This window comes from Oncorhynchus mykiss, chromosome 2, assembly GCF_057628025.1.
Source record: "Oncorhynchus mykiss isolate SJ-2025 chromosome 2, ASM5762802v1, whole genome shotgun sequence".
NCBI classification, from domain to species: domain Eukaryota; kingdom Metazoa; phylum Chordata; class Actinopteri; order Salmoniformes; family Salmonidae; genus Oncorhynchus; species Oncorhynchus mykiss.
This window is the reverse complement of record NC_143023.1, coordinates 8,990,213-9,010,345: the sequence shown is the minus strand read 5'-3', so window position 1 is coordinate 9,010,345 and position 20,133 is coordinate 8,990,213. Positions and strand designations below refer to the sequence as shown.

General features: G+C 46.4%; 1 protein-coding gene across 1 annotated transcript in view; it reads right to left on the bottom strand.

Moving 5' to 3' along the window:
- LOC100136727 (polysialoglycoprotein) overlaps positions 1-20,133 on the bottom strand; it is a 140,512-nt gene that overhangs the window by 78,702 nt on the left and 41,677 nt on the right. The window contains 1 exon segment of the mRNA NM_001124687.1: positions 18,217-18,597. Coding sequence (NP_001118159.1) covers positions 18,217-18,597 — 381 coding nt within the window.

The following is a 20,133-nucleotide window of genomic DNA, read 5'->3' as shown; positions in this document are numbered from 1 at the left end:
ATTGACTATAATTGCCTTTGAAGTAAGGGATCTGACATTAAGTAGCCCTATTTTGAGATGTGAGGTATCATGATCTCTTTCAATAATGACAGGAATGGAGGAGGTCTTTATCTTAGTGAGATTGCTAAGGCGAACACCGCCATGTTTAATTTTGCCCAACCTAGGTCGAGGCACAGACACGGTCTCAATGGAGATAGCTGAGCTGACTACACTGACTGTGCTAGTGGCAGACTGGCTAACAGCCTTGCCTGCACCCTATTTCATTGTGGAGCTAGAGGAGTTAGAGCCCTGTCTATGTTAGTAGATAAGATGAGAGCACCCCTCCAGCTAGGATGGAGTCCGTCACTCCTCCGCAGGTCAGGCTTGGTCCTGTTTGTAGGTGAGTCCCAGAAAGAGGGCCAATTATCTACAAATTATATCTTTTGGGAGGGGCAGAAACCAGTTTTCAACCAGCTATTGAGTTGTGAGACTCTGCTGTAGAGCTCATCACTCCCCCTAACTGGGAGGGGGCCAGAGACAATTACTCGATGCCGACACATCTTTCTAGCTGATTTACACGCTGAAGCTATGTTGGTGGTGATCTCTGACTGTTTCATCCTAACATCGTTGGTGCCGACGTGGATAACAATATCTCTATACTCGCCAGTTTTAGCTTTAGCCAGCACCATCTTCAGATTAGCCTTAACGTCGGTTGCCCTGCCCCCTGGTAAACAGTGTATGATCGCTGGATGATTCGTTTTAAGTCTAATACTGCGGGTAATGGAGTCGCCAATGACTAGAGTTTTCAATTTGTCAGAGCTAATGGTGGGAAGCTTCGGCGTCTCTGACCCCGTAACGGGAGGAGTAGAGACAAGAGAAGGCTCGGCCTTTGACTCCGACTCGCTGCTTAATGGGGAAAACCGGTTGAAAGTTTGTCGGCTGAATGAGCGACACCGGTTGAGCATTCCTACAGCATTTCCCTCCAGAAACCGTGAGAAAGTTGTCCGGCTGCGGGGACCGTGCGAGGGGATTTATACTAACGTTACTATCTGTACTTACTGGTGGCACAGACGCTGTTTCATCCTTTCCTACACTGAAATTACCCTTGCCTAACGATTGCGTCTGAAGCTGGGCTTGTAGCACAGCTATCCTCACCGTAAGGCGATCGTTCTCCTGTATGAGTACAGCGACTGCAATTAGAAGGCATCATGTTAATGTTACTACTTAGCGTCGGCTGTTGGAGGTCCTGACGAACCATGTCCAGAGAAAGCGTCCGGAGTATGAGGATTCTTTGTTATGCACTATAGCCCGTTACCATATGTGATTTAATATTATCTGCTGTTGGCTGGTGTGGATGTATGTATGTGTTATGCAACATAGCTGACTTGAACCATTGTTCAGTTTCAGGGCCATGGGCCTTTCTCATGATGGAAAAATACAGAACTGTGCAATGAGTTGGGGGGGGGGGGGCACATTCAGAACAGTCTTTTGTTAGATAACAGGAGCCAGGTGCCTGATAACTGCATATTCTACACAGCTACAACGACTGACCGCTGAAGCGCTTAAGGGGCTGGGACCAGCCTCTGCGCCAACAATCAACGATGGGCTGGGTGAGTCTAAACCACGCCCAGTCTACTCTGACAGGCCGGCTCGGAAGCAGGAACACCCCATATCTTTGTCAGGAACAAGTCAGTTCTGTTTTGCCCTGCGAGGTGGGACAGAGAGCCCATATATACGAAAATTGCATTTAGCTAATAAAAAGCCTCATTGTGATATTTATCCTGATACCAGATTCGAATTGACGCAACCCTGACACGAGGGGAAAAACCAAAAATATAAACGGTAATTAAAAAGTAAAAACCGTAAAGTTGTCATGTAGCAAAGTAGGCAACAAAACACCGCAACACGTAAACAAGTCTGCAAGTTGTGACCGGAAATGGCGTCAAAATGCTGTTGAGGTATCATGTGATGCTACTAGCATAAATGGACCAACAGTGAGCACATGTAGCTTAAGTCAATTGGTAATTTAAAACACAGGGGTCTGAGTAATATTGCTGGCGCATGGATATAATGCAAAACTAATGTTGCCATCACCCCAGTTACTCAAGTCAGGTCATACACCTCAACTCCAAGTAGGAACCACCAAAACAATACAGAGGACACAAGTATTACAGTTAATGTTTAATTGAGCCAAAACAAGCAAATGCAGTTACACACTGGACTAGAGTACCCATGAACTCTTGCATGTCCCACGTCAGATATCCATGGCGTCGTCGCCGGACGGGCCGGTCGCAGCTTCAGAGGTGGCGTCGTCGCCGGACGGGCCGGTCGCAGCTTCAGAGGTGGCGTCGTCGCCAGACGGGCCGGTCGCAGCTTCAGAGGTGGCGTCGTCGCCAGACGGGCCGGTCGCAGCTTCAGAGGTGGCGTCGTCGCCAGACGGGCCGGTCGCAGCTTCAGAGGTGGCGTCGTCGCCAGACGGGCCGGTCGCAGCTTCAGAGGTGGCGTCGTCGCCAGACGGGCCGGTCGCAGCTTCAGAGGTGGCGTCGTCGCCAGACGGGCCGGTCGCAGCTTCAGAGGTGGCGTCGTCGCCAGACGGGCCGGTCGCAGCTTCAGAGGTGGCGTCGTCGCCAGACGGGCCGGTCGCAGCTTCAGAGGTGGCGTCGTCGCCAGACGGGCCGGTCGCAGCTTCAGAGGTGGCGTCGTCGCCAGACGGGCCGGTCGCAGCTTCAGAGGTGGCGTCGTCGCCAGACGTGCCGGTCGCAGCTTCAGAGGTGGCGTCGTCGCCAGACGGGCCGGTCGCAGCTTCAGAGGTGGCGTCGTCGCCAGACGGGCCGGTCGCAGCTTCAGAGGTGGCGTCGTCGCCAGACGGGCCGGTCGCAGCTTCAGAGGTGGCGTCGTCGCCAGACGGGCCGGTCGCAGCTTCAGAGGTGGCGTCGTCGCCAGACGGGCCGGTCGCAGCTTCAGAGGTGGCGGCGTCGCCAGACGGGCCGGTCGCAGCTTCAGAGGTGGCGGCGTCGTCCGAGGACACGCGCCTCAGCTTCTCCTCAGAGGACAGGGCATCATTTGCCGGAGAGCTACCATGGTTTGGAGAAGCTTGGGATTCTACTTCATTGGTCTCTAAATACTCTTGAGAAAAAACAAAAGGAACAGTTGGGTATTCTACAGCAACACATCTGTTCTACACGGTCTAGGCCAAATTGCTAATCGAATTTTGAGCAACATGAAGCCAACAGTTTTCAAAGTATATGTTTCAGGCCGTACCTTCTCTGGCTTGTTTAGCGTCAGACCCTATGGATCGGAGCAAGGCCAGGGCATGCACAATGGAGACGTCATTTGATGACAGCTCTGAAAAATGTAGGTTAAGGTTTGACAACATTATTTAGACTGAGTTACTCTATGCTGTTGAATGAGTGTCAAACACAGCAGCACCATAGACAGTGACAAAGAACATAGCTAGAAGGGTTGTGGAAAGAAACACTTACCTCCAAGTCTCCTCTGCAGAGAGACTTGATCTTGCTTCTGGGACTTTCCAACAGGGTAACAAGAAACTGAGGAGAAAGTGTTGACAGAAGTTGAGTTCACACAAAATAGCTACATATATTAATAGCAGTGAAGAATAAAAGATGACCAACGCGGAAGATACAGACAGTCAAATATTAATACCCAACTTATAAAGTTAAGCATATTTACCAAACAAATCCCTTAAACATTAGTGAACCAACCTTTGACAACCCCCACAGTCATCACAACGAGCAGCAATTCTCTCACACCTCCCATGATCATGAAAATAGTCTGTGTTATCAACAGGTAATGTCTTCCCATGGCCTGTATGAGGCTTATATAGGCCACTAATGACCTTAGTTTACCTGACAAACATGGCTTAACGATCAATTAACAAGCTTGATTGAGTTGTTACGTTCAGATAGAAATAGACCATGTAGAACATATGTTGATTCTTATCAAGTTGGTGGGCAGGCAATCTTTTCTACTCCATATATTGCATTTATATCTGTAATGATTAACCCTAATGGTCTCAGATCAGCATTAGAAAGAAGTGGGCCTAATTATTTTAGGTGTAATCTTCAAAGATATTAGGGGGAAATAAACACTGTACCCAAATCCACGTTTTACAATGCTCCTGGGAAATGGGTAGGCCTCCACCTATAGTCCTTCACAGTTTTACAGCTGTGATATATTTATTTATTTACATAGATCACATACATAAATAAATATGTTAGCTGTAGGTAGCGTTGAGATAAAATTCCCATATTCTATTGCTACTAACATAAATCCTAATATATCATGTTTTCCTCATTTGCTCTGTAGGAGGTTCGTCATATGAAGGACATTCAAGTGGATGTGACCCCTAACCTGCAATAGGGGCTCAGTGAGGTGACAGACATCCTGTAATGGATCTCCAGCTAGTGTCTGAGGACCTGGAGAAGGCTGTGTCTACAGCTGTGGGGCAGGACAAGCATGGTAACCTAACCTCACTGTATGAAGGATTTTATTGTTATGGATAGTCATCTCCAATCTGTTCAAATATCACTGTTGTTGATAACACACATTACCAAAATGATTCACACTTGTCTTCCTATTTCCACATAATCTGTCATGGTTCCCCACCCCAACAGGGCATAAAACCAACCTCTCTTTATTGCTACTGCTAATACACCCAAATCCAACAGCGTTTGAGTATCTTTTTGCTGTTCTTCTAACCCTGAATGGCAACATTTTATCCTAGTACACAAGCATGTCACTTTATCCATCCACACCCACTCTACTGCCGTATGGCCACTGCGGCTGAGACTTTCACCCTCTCGTTACAGGTATAGCAGGTAACCAACCCCACCCGGGTCTTACCCCCTAGGACTTACCCTTTGCAGGTACCTGCCTGCTCGGGCTTACCTTCCGGGACTCACCCTATTCTTATAGTACAAGCAGGAACCAACCTACTCGGGATTTACCCCCTAGGAGTTACCCTCTACAGGTTTGGGTTTACCTTCCGGGACTTACCATATACCACAAAGCTACGACCGGTCGTAATACAATGGGACTACTGAATAAGCTCAGGCTTTCTAGGTTCGTACCCTATAATTGGTTCAGCCTACGACTCTCATCTCCCCAAGATGTCAGAATTAGTGATAACGGGTGTAGGAACTTTGCTTACCTTGTTTCTGTTTCACTGTTTCTTAATCTCTAGTTCGACTGCAAATCGCGGTGAACCCTGCTCGCAGTGCCAACTGTTAGGTTCTAATTCTCAGAGTAAAAACTCGACGGACACCATGAATGCTTGAACCAAGTTTATTCTTCCCAGAGGGTCAAGACAGCTGCATTAGACAAAAAACATATTCACACAAGCACTGATATGTAATCCTCTCTCCTATGCTGAGTCTGCTCCTACACCTCTAAACAGCCAATGCATCTCTGTTGCTAGACAGAACCTTGGTGATATCTGTTCTTCCTCAATTCATCTGACCTGACCGCTACCCCAAAGTGCTCACTCCTCCCCAACTCAAGGCTGACATGGTGATTGGTACCAGACTGTGTCTCTTCTCATCCCAGAGGATCCCACCCATAGGATGCCTGATGGCTAACAATAACATATCCTGACATAATGTAAACGTTATACATTAAGCTCTCTCCCTCAGTGACATGAATTAGTATATTTCATATTCTCAGAACCCAACAGTAGGTTTTAAGGTGTGGCTGCATGTTTGTCGTGGACGCATCGTCACTCTTGATGTTCTTTTTCCAAGTCTGAACTGGCCGTTCTTGTCTTTCCTCAACTAATTGAAACCTCAGGGACAGACATCCTGAACGACTCTGATGTCAGAGCTCCCATCAGCCCTCTACACCTCGCTGTGAGTAAAGCCTACCTGCTCCTGTAGTGGTCTCCATATGACAAATGGCACCCTATTCCCTATTTAGTACACTACGTTTGACCAGATCCTTATAGGCCCTGATCAAAAGTAGTTCACTACATAGGGAATAGGGTGCTATCTGGGATGCAAGCATGGTGTAGATTTTCCACAGGAAGTTGACTGTCCAGACAGACTCACACACCATATTCCGATCTATTCCCGATTAGTGTAAAATACATGCATATTCTACACAGTGATGATGAGGATGATTTCCTTATTTTGCCATTTGAGTTAATCAACCTCAGAAGAGAAGTAGAGTTTTTGTTTCTCAATCCCACGCTTGGCAGTAACCTCCGATGTTGATGCTGGGCGGGAGCAAAAATGGGCTCCCGATTGAAAGACTCTGGTCTACTTTAGAGGTCTAGCACTGTATTTCTGTTCAGGTGTACCACGGGTCTACTCTAGGACATTGATTATATTAAGAGTGAATATCTATTCAGGCGTACCACAGTCACCACCATGCTATGGAGGTCCTGGTTCAGTCTCTGCTGGATCTAGACGTGAGGGACAGCCAGGGGCGCACCCCTCTGGACCTGGCTGCCTTAAAAAGCCATGTGGAGTGTGTTGACGTCCTCATCAACCAGGAAGCCTCCATCCTGGTTAAAGACTTCACTCTGAAGAGGACCCCCATCCACGCTGCAGGTAGACAATTATTATTATTTTTTATTTCACCTTTATTTAACCAGGTATGCAAGTTGAGAACAAGTTCTCATTTACAATTGCGACCTGGCCAAGATAAAGCAAAGCAGTTCGACACATACAACGACACAGAGTTACACATGGAGTAAAACAAACATACAGTCAATAATACAGTATAAACAAGTCTATATACGATGTGAGCAAATGAGGTGAGATAATGGAGGTAAAGGCAAAAAGGCCATGGTGGCAAAGTAAATACAATATAGCAAGTAAAACACTGGAATGGTAGATTTGCAATGGGAGAATGTGCAAAGTAGAAATAAAAATAATGGGGTGCAAAGGAGCAAAATAAATAAATTAATTAAATACAGTAGGGAAAGAGGTAGTTGTTTGGGCTAAATTATAGGTGGGCTATGTACAGGTGCAGTAATCTGTGAGCTGCTCTGACAGTTGGTGCTTAAAGCTAGTGAGGGAGATAAGTGTTTCCAGTTTCAGAGATTTTTGTAGTTCGTTCCAGTCATTGGCCACAGAGAACTGGAAGGAGAGGCGGCCAAAGAAAGAATTGGTTTTGGGGGTGACTAGAGAGATATACCTGCTGGAGCGTGTGCTACAGGTGGGAGATGCAATGGTGACCAGCGAGCTGAGATAAGGGGGGACTTTACCTAGCAGGGTCTTGTAGATGACATGGAGCCAGTGGGTTTGGCGACGAGTATGAAGCGAGGGCCAGCCAACGAGAGCGTACAGGTCGCAATGGTGGGTAGTATATGGGGCTTTGGTGACAAAACGGATTGCACTGTGATAGACTGCATCCAATTTGTTGAGTAGGGTATTGGAGGCTATTTTGTAAATGACATCGCCAAAGTCGAGGATTGGTAGGATGGTCAGTTTTACAAGGGTATGTTTGGCAGCATGAGTGAAGGATGCTTTGTTGCGAAATAGGAAGCCAATTCTAGATTTAACTTTGGATTGGAGATGTTTGATATGGGTCTGGAAGGAAAGTTTACAGTCTAACCAGACACCTAAGTATTTCTAGTTGTCCACGTATTCTAAGTCAGAGCCGTCCAGAGTAGTAATGTTGGACAGGCAGGTAGGTACAGGTAGCGATCGGTTGAAGAGCATGCATTTAGTTTTACTTGTATTTAAGAGCAATTGGAGGCCACGGAAGGAGAGTTGTATGGCATTGAAGCTTGCCTGGAGGGTTGTTAACACAGTGTCCAAAGAAGGGCCAGAAGTATACAGAATGGTGTCGTCTGCGTAGAGGTGGATCAGAGACTCACCAGCAGCAAGAGCGACCTCATTGATGTATACAGAGAAGAGAGTCGGTCCAAGAATTGAACCCTGTGGCACCCCCATAGAGACTGCCAGAGGTCCGGACAGCAGACCCTCCGATTTGACACACTGAGCTCTATCAGAGAAGTAGTTGGTGAACCAGGCGAGGCAATCATTTGAGAAACCAAGGCTGTCGAGTCTGCCGATGAGGATGTGGTGATTGACAGAGTCGAAAGCCTTGGCCAGATCAATGAATACGGCTGCACAGTAATGTTTCTTATCGATGGCGGTTAAGATATCATTTAGGACCTTGAGCGTGGCTGAGGTGCACCCATGACCAGCTCTGAAACCAGATTGCATAGCAGAGAAGGTATGGTGAGATTCGAAATGGTCGGTAATCCGTTTGTTGACTTGGCTTTCGAAGACCTTAGAAAGGCATGGTAGGATAGATATAGGTCTGTAGCAGTTTGGGTCAAGAGTGTCACTCCCTTTGAAGAGGGGGATGACCGCAGCTGCTTTCCAATCTTTGGGAATCTCAGACGACACGAAAGAGAGGTTGAACAGGCTAGTAATAGGGGTGGCAACAATTTTGGCAAGAAAGGGTCCAGATTGTCTAGCCCGGCTGATTTGTAGGGGTCCAGATTTTGCAGCTCATTCAGAACATCAGCTGAGCATATTTGGGAGAAGGAGAAATGGGGAAGGCTTGGGCGAGTTGTTGTGGGGGGTGCAGTGCTGTTGACCGGGGTAGGAGTAGCCAGGTGGAAAGCATGGCCAGCCGTAGAAAAATGCTTATTGAAATTCTCAATTATGGTGGATTTATCAGTGGTGACAGTGTTTCCTATCTTCAGTGCTTCCTATCTTCAGTGCAGTGGGCAGCTGGGAGGAGGTGTATTCTCCATGGACTTTACAGTGTCCCAGAACTTTTTTGAGTTAGTGTTGCAGGAAGCAAATTTCTGCTTGAAAAAGCTAGCCTTGGCTTTTCTAACTGCCTGTGTATAATGGTTTCTAGCTTCCCTGAACAGCTGCATATCACGGGGGCTGTTCGATGCTAATGCAGAACGCCATAGGATGTTTTTGTGTTGGTTAAGGGCAGTCAGGTCTGGGGAGAACCAAGGGCTATATCTGTTCCTGGTTCTAAATTTCTTGAATGGGGCATGTTTATTTAAGATGGTTAGGAAGGCATTTAAAAACAATATCCAGGCATCCTCTACTGACGGGATGAGATCAATATCCTAGAAAGGCCTGCTCGCTGAAGTGTTTCAGGGAGCGTTTTACAGTGATGAGTGGAGGTCGTTTGACCGCTGACCCATTACGAATGCAGGCAATGAGGCAGTGATCGCTGAGATCTTGGTTGAAAACAGCAGAGGTGTATTTAGAGGGCAAGTTGGTTAGGATGATATCTATGAGGGTGTCCGTGTTTAAGGCTTTGGGGAGGTACCTGGTAGGTTCATTGATCATTTGTGTGAGGTTGAGGGCATCAAGTTTAGATTGTAGGATGGCTGGGGTGTTAAGCATGTTCCAGTTTAGGTCGCCTAGCAGCACAAGCTCTGAAGATAGATGGGGGGCAATCAGTTCACATATGGTGTTCAGAGCACAGCTGGGGGCAGAGGGTGGTCTATAGCAGGCGGCAACGGTGAGAGACTTGTTTTTAGAGAGGTGGATTTTTAAAAGTAGAAGTTCAAATTGTTTGGGTACAGACCTGGATAGTAGGACAGAACTCTGCAGGCTATCTTTGCAGTAGATTGCAAAACCGCCCCCTTTGGCAGTCCTATCTTGTCTGAATATGTTGTAGTTTGGAATTAAAATGTCTGAATTTTTGGTGGTCTTCCTAAGCCAGGATTCAGACACAGCTAGAACATCCGGGTTGGCAGAGTGTGCTAAAGCAGTGAATAGAACAAACTTAGGGAGGAGGCTTCTAATGTTAACATGCATGAAACCAAGGCTATTACGGTTACAGAAGTCGTCAAAAGATAGGAGTGGAGCTAGGCACTGCAGGGCCTGGATTCACCTCTACATCGCCAGAGGAACAGAGTAGGAGTAGAATAAGGGTGCGGCTAAAAGCAATAAGAATTGGTCGTTTAGAACGTCTGGAACAGAGAGTAAAAGGAGGTTCCTGGGGGCGATAAAATAGCATCAAGGTATAATGTACAGACAAAGGTAAGGTAGGATGTGAATACAGTGGAGGTAAACCTAGGTATTGAGTGATGAAGAGAGAGATATTGTCTCTAGAAACATAATTAAAACCAGGAGATGTCATTGCATGTGTGGGTGGTGGAACTAATAGGTTGGATAAGGTATAATGAGCAGGACTAGAGGCTCTACAGTGAAATAAGCCAATAAACACTAACCAGAACAGCAATGGACAAGGCATATTGACATTAAGGAGAGGCATGCTCAGTCGAGTGATCAAAAGGGTCCAGTGAGTGGAGAGGTTGGTTGGGGGTCACGGCGATTTAGACAGCTAAATCGGTAGCAAGCTAGCATAGGAGCAAGCTAGCATAAGATGGAGGTCTGTTATTAGCCAACTCTTGCGTTCCGTCAGTAGATTAGTGGGTTTCCGTGTGGTAGAGGGGATTAATCCAAATCACACAACAACAACAAAAATAAAAACAATAGATATAGTTATAGAGGCCCAAGAAGAAAAATAAATAAATAAAAATAAAATAAACATAGAGCTTCTGTAATTAAAACGTTTTCCTGACCAAGATGGCCATTTGTTTGGTCATGTTGCTAGGACGACAATGTCCACTCTAGGGATGTTACATGGTATCGTGTGAAAATGCCCACGAGACACTGATCTAAGGTCATTTTTTGTCATGTTCTCCACTAATGATTGAGGATCTAGGGAGGGTAAGCTGATCCTAGATCAGTGCACAGGGGAGACTTCTATCCAGAGCCAGGTACACAGCTAGCAGGTGACAGGCTTCGATGGCCTCAGCCCCAAAATTCTTTATTATCTGCTGTGTTAACATCATGAGGATGTCATCTACCAACACCACTGTTCTAGAAATCTGTCTGTTCATGTGAAGGTTATAGTCGTCCAGCAATCTGCTCATATCCTCTCTGTTTATCCTACTCTAGCTACCAACGGTCAATCATCTCACATTCTTATATCCTCTCTGTTTATCCTCCTCTAGTTACCAATGGTCAATCATCTCACATTCTTATATCCTCTCTGTTTATCTTCCTCTGGCAACCAACGGTCATTCGGAGTGTTTGCGTTTGCTGATTGGAAATGCTGACCTCCAGAGTGCAGTGGACATTCAAGACGGGAATAGTCACTTGGGTTTTGGATACAATTCCTGAAATAAAGAGATTTTGAAACTGGGGCTGCATCCCAAATGGCAACCTATACCCTACTTGGTACAGTACTTTAAACCAAAGTCCTATGGGCTCAGGTCAAGAGTAGTGTACCATATAGGGAATAGGTTGCCATTTGGGACTCAGCCTGGTTATTACCAGTTTGTAATATGACCTGTTGTCTTGTGTATCAGAACCCCTCTGACGCTGTCGGTGCTGAGCGGACACACAGACTGTGTGTACTCACTGTTTCAACAAGGGAGCCAGCGTAGAAGCCAAAGACAAATGGCACAGAACAGCTCTACACAGAAGGGTTGCGAGGAGAGTTGGCTGTACGCGCTCACACACAGAAAGAGAGGGGGAGGCTTGTTCTGATCTAGGGATGGGGCCATTGAACTACTAGGGATGGCTTTGGTGTGGGATCTAGCATGGAATATAAATTATGCCCAAATATACCTATTATGATTCCTTATTATTTAATTGATTATAAATTATTGAAATCCATTCTTGCCTCCCCTCCTTTCCCTTCCCTTCCTCCTAGGCGGTGACGGGTCACGAGGAGTGCAGCACAGTGCCAGCTTCCTGGTTCGGGAAGGTAAAGGGGCCCAGTCAGTGTGGACCCTCCCCGTCATCACAGACAACCAGGGCTACACGCCACTACACTGGGCCTGCTACAACGGTACGTACTGGACAGAGGGACAGTGAAGTGGGCCAGAGGCCACAAACAAATACACACATAAACACAGCGTTGCTTAAATCACCACAGCCAGCTTCGGGAGGGCACGAACCAAGCCATCCGCACAGGAACCTTAAGAGTCCCTCAGACAGTGAGAGAGAAGACGGAGGGATAGGGGGAAGCACAACAGGCCCACACTCATCCTCTCGTACCACCAGGTTCCCTTCCAGCAGATACTGGACTTCAGAGGAACTTCTGCTGCTATACCCCATCTTCACCTTTACCCACAAAGGTCCTAAACGGTAGAAAGTGTCCGGCCAACAGACAGACGCACACCTTATGACGGCAATAACCTGTAGTCCGAGGGGATAGTAGCACTTCACTGAGAGCAAAACAGACAGGGACCAAAAGATGTGGAAGAAGCAATTAGGAGTCCAGAGACAATTACTCGATGCCGACACATCTTTCTAGCTGATTTACACGCTGAAGCTATGTTGGTGGTGATCTCTGACTGTTTCATCCTAACATCGTTGGTGCCGACGTGGATAACAATATCTCTATACTCGCCAGTTTTAGCTTTAGCCAGCACCATCTTCAGATTAGCTCTAACGTCGGTTGCCCTGCCCCCTGGTAAACAGTGTATGATCGCTGGATGATTCGTTTTAAGTCTAATACTGCGGGTAATGGAGTCGCCAATGACTAGAGTTTTCAATTTGTCAGAGCTAATGGTGGGAAGCTTCGGCGTCTCTGACCCCGTAACGGGAGGAGTAGAGACAAGAGAAGGCTCGGCCTTTGACTCCGACTCGCTGCTTAATGGGGAAAACCGGTTGAAGTTTGTCGGCTGAATGAGCGACACCGGTTGAGCATTCCTCTCAAGAAACCGTGAGAAAGTTGTCCGGCTGCGGGGACCGTGCGAGGGGATTTATACTAACGTTACTATCTGTACTTACTGGTGGCACAGACGCTGTTTCATCCTTTCCTACACTGAAATTACCCTTGCCTAACGATTGCGTCTGAAGCTGGGCTTGTAGCACAGCTATCCTCACCGTAAGGCGATCGTTCTCCTGTATGAGTACAGCGACTGCAATTAGAAGGCATCATGTTAATGTTACTTAGCGTCGGCTGTTGGAGGTCCTGACGAACCATGTCCAGATAAAGCGTCCGGAGTATGAGGATTCTGTGTTATGCACTATAGCCCGTTACCATATGTGATTTATTATTATCTGCTGTTGGCTTGTGTGGATGTATGTATGTGTTATGTATGTGTTATGCAACATAGCTGATAATTCTCTCTTTATTTCTCTCTCTCGGAGGACCTGAGCCCTAGGACCATGCCCCAGGAATACCTGACATGATGACTCCTTGCTGTCCCCAGTCCACCTGACTGTGCTGCTGCTCCAGTTTCAACTGTTCTGCCTTATTATTATTCAACCATGCTGGTCATTTATGAACATTTGAACATCTTGGCCATGTTCTGTTATAATCTCCACCCGGCACAGCCAGAAGAGGACTGGCCACCCCACATAGCCTGGTTCCTCTCTAGGTTTCGTCCTAGGTTTTGGCCTTTCTAGGGAGTTTTTCCTAGCCACCGTGCTTCTACACCTGCATTGCTTGCTGTTTGGGGTTTTAGGCTGGGTTTCTGTACAGCACTTTGAGATATCAGCTGATGTATGAAGGGCTATATAAATAAATTTGATTTGATTTGATTCACAGAGACTGTAACGGTTTTCTTCTATCTCCTCCTCTGACGAGAAGGTGTAGCAAGGATCGGACCAAAATGCAGCGTGTTAATTTTCATACATGTTTAATAACGAATAAACACGAACAATACAAAACCGAAACAGCCTAGACTGGTGCAAACTAACACAGAAACAGGAACAATCACCCACGAAACACTCAAAGAATATGGCTGCCTAAATATGGTTCCCAATCAGAGACAACGATAAACACCTGCCTCTGATTGAGAACCACTCCAGACAGCCATAGACTATACTAGATAACCCTACTATAATACAATCCCAATACCTACCAAAAAAAACCAAGACAAAACACACCACATAATAAACCCATGTCACACCCTTGCCTGACCAAAATAATAAAGAAAACACAAAATACTAAGACCAGGGCGTGACAGAGACAAACTGATATCTTTCCGACAGATAAGATCTAAACCAGGCCAGAACTTGTCCGTATAGACCAATTTGGGTTTCCAATCTCTCCAAAAGAATGTGGTGATCGATGGTATCAAAAGCAGCACTAAGGTCTAGGAGCACGACGACAGATGCAGAGCCCAGGTCTGATGCCATTAAAAGGTAATTTACCACCTTCACAAGTGCAGTCTCAGTGCTATGATGGGGTCTAAAACCAGACTGAAGCATTTCGTATACATTGTTTGTCTTCAGGAAGGCAGTGAGTTGCTGCGCAACAGCCTTTTCTAAACATTTTGAGAGGAATGGAAGATTCGATATAGGCCGATAGTTTTTTATATTTTCTGGGTCAAGGTTAGGCTTTTTCAAGAGAGGCTTTATTACTGCCACTTTTAGTGAGTTTGGTACACATCCGGTGGATAGAGAGCCGTTTATTATGTTCAACATAGGAGGGCCAAGCACAGGAAGCAGCTCTTTCAGTAGTGTTGTTGGAATAGGGTCCAGTATGGAGCTTGAAGGTTTAGAGGCCATGATTATTTTCATCATTGTGTCAAGGGATATAGTACTAAAACACTTGAGTGTCTCTCTTGATCCTAGGTCCAGGCAGAGTTGTGCAGACTCAGGACAACTGAGCTTTGAAGGAATACGCAGATTTAAAGAGGAGTCCGTAATTTACTTTCTAATCATCATCTTTTCCTCAAAGAAGTTCATGAATTTATTACTGCTGAGGTGAAAGTCATCCTCTCTTGGGGAATGCTGCTTTTTAGTTAGCTTTGCGACAGTATCAAAAACGAATTTCGGATTGTTCTTATTTTCCTCAATTAAGTTGGAAAAATAGGATGATCGAGCAGCAGCAAGGGCTCTTCGATACTGCACGGTACTGTCTTTCCAAGCTAGTCGGAAGACTTCCAGTTTGGTGTGGCGCCATTTCCGTTCCAATTTTCTGGAAGCTTGCTTCAGAGCTCGGGTATTTTCTGTATACCAGGGAGCTAGTTTCTTATGAGAAATGTTTTTAGTTTTTAGGGGTGCAACTGCATCTAGGGTATTGCGCAAGGTTAAATTGAGTTCCTCAGTTAGGTGGTTAACTGATTTTTGTCCTCTGGCGTCCTTGGGTAGACAGAGGGAGTCTGGAAGGACATCAAGGAATCTTTGTGTTGTCTGTGAATTTATAGCACGACTTTTGATGTTCCTTGGTTGGGGTCTGAGCAGATTATTTGTTGCAATTGCAAACGTAATAAAATGGTGGTCCGATAGTCCAGGATTATGAGGGAAAACATTAAGATCCACAACATTTATTCCATGGGACAAAACTAGGTCCAGAGTATGACTGTGACAGTGAGTAGGTCCAGAGACATGTTGGACAAAACCCACTGAGTCGATGATGGCTCCGAAAGCCTTTTGGAGTGGGAATATTATCTGCTATGACTACATGGTCCGATAGGAATTCAGGGAACTCAATGAGGAACGCTGTATATGGCCCAGGAGGCCTGTAAACAGTAGCTAAAAAAAGTGATTGAGTAGGCTACATAGATTTCATGACTAGAAGCTCAAAAGACGAAAACGTCTTTTTTTTTTGTAAATGTACATTTGCTATCGTAAATGTTAGCAACAGCTCCGCAGGATGCACGGGGGATATGGTCACTAGTGTAGCCAGGAGGTGAGGCCTCATTTAACACAGTAAATTCATCAGGCTAAAGACATGTTTCAGTCAGGCCAATCACATCAAGATTATGATCAGTTCATTGACTATAATTGCCTTTGAAGTAAGGGATCTGACATTAAGTAGCCCTATTTTGAGATGTGAGGTATCATGATCTCTTTCAATAATGACAGGAATGGAGGTCTTTATCTTAGTGAGATTGCTAAGGCGAACACCGCCATGTTTAATTTTGCCCAACCTAGGTCGAGGCACAGACACGGTCTCAATGGAGATAGCTGAGCTGACTACACTGACTGTGCTAGTGGCAGACTGGCTAACAGCCTTGCCTGCACCCTATTTCATTGTGGAGCTAGAGGAGTTAGAGCCCTGTCTATGTTGGTAGATAAGATGAGAGCACCCCTCCAGCTAGGATGGAGTCCGTCACTCCTCCGCAGGTCAGGCTTGGTCCTGTTTGTGGGTGAGTCCCAGAAAGAGGGCCAATTATCTACAAATTCTATCTTTTGGGAGGGGCAGAAACCAGTTTTCAACCAGCTATTGAGTGATGAGCTCTACAGCAGAGTCTCACCACTCCCCCTAACTGGGAGGGGGCCAGAGACAATTACTCGATGCCGACACATCTTTCTAGCTGATTTACACGCTGAAGCTATGTTGGTGGTGATCTCTGACTGTTTCATCCTAACATCGTTGGTGCCGACGTGGATAACAATATCTCTATACTCGCCAGTTTTAGCCAGCACCATCTTCAGATTAGCCTTAACGTCGGTTGCCCTGCCCCCTGGTAAACAGTGTATGATCGCTGGATGATTCGTTTTAAGTCTAATACTGCGGGTAATGGAGTCGCCAATGACTAGAGTTTTCAATTTGTCAGAGCTAATGGTGGGAAGCTTCGGCGTCTCTGACCCCGTAACGGGAGGAGTAGAGACAAGAGAAGGCTCGGCCTTTGACTCCGACTCGCTGCTTAATGGGGAAAACCGGTTGAAAGTTTGTTGGCTGAATGAGCGACACCGGTTGAGCATTCCTACAGCATTTCCCTCCAGAAACCGTGAGAAAGTTGTCCGGCTGCGGGGACCGTGCGAGGGGATTTATACTAACGTTACTATCTGTACTTACTGGTGGCACAGACGCTGTTTCATCCTTTCCTACACTGAAATTACCCTTGCCTAACGATTGCGTCTGAAGCTGGGCTTGTAGCACAGCTATCCTCACCGTAAGGCGATCGTTCTCCTGTATGAGTACAGCGACTGCAATTAGAAGGCATCATGTTAATGTTACTACTTAGCGTCGGCTGTTGGAGGTCCTGACGAACCATGTCCAGAGAAAGCGTCCGGAGTATGAGGATTCTGTGTTATGCACTATAGCCCGTTACAATATGTGATTTAATATTATCTGCTGTTGGCTGGTGTGGATGTATGTATGTGTTATGCAACATAGCTGACTTGAACCATTGTTCAGTTTCAGGGCCATGGGCCTTTCTCATGATGGAAAAATACAGAACTGTGCAATGAGTTGGGGGGGGCACATTCAGAACAGTCTTTTGTTAGATAACAGGAGCCAGGTGCCTGATAACTGCATATTCTACACAGCTACAACGACTGACCGCTGAAGCGCTTAAGGGGCTGGGACCAGCCTCTGCGCCAACAATCAACGATGGGCTGGGTGAGTCTAAACCACGCCCAGTCTACTCTGACAGGCCGGCTCGGAAGCAGGAACACCCCATATCTTTGTCAGGAACAAGTCAGTTCTGTTTTGCCCTGCGAGGTGGGACAGAGAGCCCATATATACACGAAAATTGCATTTACTACTTATTGCTTAGCTAATAAAAGCCTCAGTCATATTTATCCTGATACCAGATTCGAATTGACGCAACCCTGACACGAGGGGAAAAACCAAAAATATAAACGGTAATTAAAAAGTAAAAACCGTAAAGTTGTCATGTAGCAAAGTAGGCAACAAAACACCGCAACACGTAAACAAGTCTGCAAGTTGTGACCGGAAATGGCGTCAAAATGCTGTTGAGGTATCATGTGATGCTACTAGCATAAATGGACCAACAGTGAGCACATGTAGCTTAAGTCAATTGGTAATTTAAAACACAGGGGTCTGAGTAATATTGCTGGCGCATGGATATAATGCAAAACTAATGTTGCCATCACCCCAGTTACTCAAGTCAGGTCATACACCTCAACTCCAAGTAGGAACCACCAAAACAATACAGAGGACACAAGTATTACAGTTAATGTTTAATTGAGCCAAAACAAGCAAATGCAGTTACACACTGGACTAGAGTACCCATGAACTCTTGCATGTCCCACGTCAGATATCCATGGCGTCGTCGCCGGACGGGCCGGTCGCAGCTTCAGAGGTGGCGTCGTCGCCGGACGGGCCGGTCGCAGCTTCGCCAGACGGGCCAGTCGCAGCGTCGCCAGACGGGCCGGTCGCAGCGTCGCCAGACGGGCCGGTCGCAGCCAGACGGGCCGGTCGCAGCTTCAGAGGTGGCGTCGCCGCCGGACGGGCCGGTCGCAGCTTCAGAGGTGGCGTCGTCGCCAGACGGGCCGGTCGCAGCTTCAGAGGTGGCGTCGTCGCCAGACGGGCCGGTCGCAACTTCAGAGGTGGCGTCGTCACCAGACGGGCCGGTCGCAGCTTCAGAGGTGGCGTCGTCGCCAGACGGGCCGGTCGCAGCTTCAGAGGTGGCGTCGTCGCCAGACGGGCCGGTCGCAGCTTCAGAGGTGGCGTCGTCGCCAGACGGGCCGGTCGCAGCTTCAGAGGTGGCGTCGTCGCCAGACGGGCCGGTCGCAGCTTCAGAGGTGGCGTCGTCGCCAGACGGGCCGGTCGCAGCTTCAGAGGTGGCGTTGTCGCCAGACGGGCCGGTCGCAGCTTCAGAGGTGGCGGCGTCGTCCGAGGACACGCGCCTCAGCTTCTCCTCAGAGGACAGGGCATCATTTGCCGGAGAGCTACCATGGTTTGGAGAAGCTTGGGATTCTACTTCATTGGTCTCTAAATACTCTTGAGAAAAAACAAAAGGAACAGTTGGGTATTCTACAGCAACACATCTGTTCTACACAGTCTAGGCCAAATTGCTAATCGAATTTTGAGCAACATGAACCCAACAGTTTTCAAAGTATATGTTTCAGGCCGTACCTTCTCTGGCTTGTTTAGCGTCAGACCCTATGGATCGGAGCAAGGCCAGGGCATGCACAATGGAGACGTCATTTGATGACAGCTCTGAAAAATGTAGGTTAAGGTTTGACAACATTATTTAGACTGAGTTACTCTATGCTGTTGAATGAGTGTCAAACACAGCAGCACCATAGACAGTGACAAAGAACATAGCTAGAAGGGTTGTGGAAAGAAACACTTACCTCCAAGTCTCCTCTGCAGAGAGACTTGATCTTGCTTCTGGGACTTTCCAACAGGGTAACAAGAAACTGATGAAAGTGTTGACAGAAGTTGAGTTCACACAAAATAGCTACATATATTAATAGCAGTGAAGAATAAAAGATGACCAACGCAGAAGATACAGACAGTCAAATATTAATACCCAACTTATAAAGTTAAGCATATTTACCAAACAAATCCCTTAAACATTAGTGAACCAACCTTTGACAACCCCCACAGTCATTACAACGAGCAGCAATTCTCTCACACCTCCCATGATGATGAAAATAGTCTGTGTTATCAACAGGTAATGTCTTCCCATGGCCTGTATGAGGCTTATATATGACAAACATGGCTTAACGATCAATTAACAAGCTTGATTGAGTTGTTACGTTCAGATAGAAATAGACCATGTAGAACATATGTTGATTCTTATCAAGTTGGTGGGCAGGCAATCTTTTCTACTCCATATATTGCATTTATATCTGTAATGATTAACCCTAATGGTCTCAGATCAGCATTAGAAAGAAGTAGGCCTAATTATTTTAGGTGTAATCTTCAAAGATATTAGGGGGAAATAAACACTGTACCCAAATCCACGTTTTACAATGCTCCTGGGAAATGGGTAGGCCTCCACCTATAGTCCTTCACAGTTTTACAGCTGTGATATATTTATTTATTTACATAGATCACATACATAAATAAATATGTTAGCTGTAGGTAGCGTTGAGATAAAATTCCCATATTCTATTGCTACTAACATAAATCCTAATATATCATGTTTTCCTCATTTGCTCTGTAGGAGGTTCGTCATATGAAGGACATTCAAGTGGATGTGACCCCTAACCTGCAATAGGGGCTCAGTGAGGTGACAGACATCCTGTAATGGATCTCCAGCTAGTGTCTGAGGACCTGGAGAAGGCTGTGTCTACAGCTGTGGGGCAGGACAAGCATGGTAACCTAACCTCACTGTATGAAGGATTTTATTGTTATGGATAGTCATCTCCAATCTGTTCAAATATCACTGTTGTTGATAACACACATTACCAAAATGATTCACACTTGTCTTCCTATTTCCACATAATCTGTCATGGTTCCCCACCCCAACAGGGCATAAAACCAACCTCTCTTTATTGCTACTGCTAATACACCCAAATCCAACAG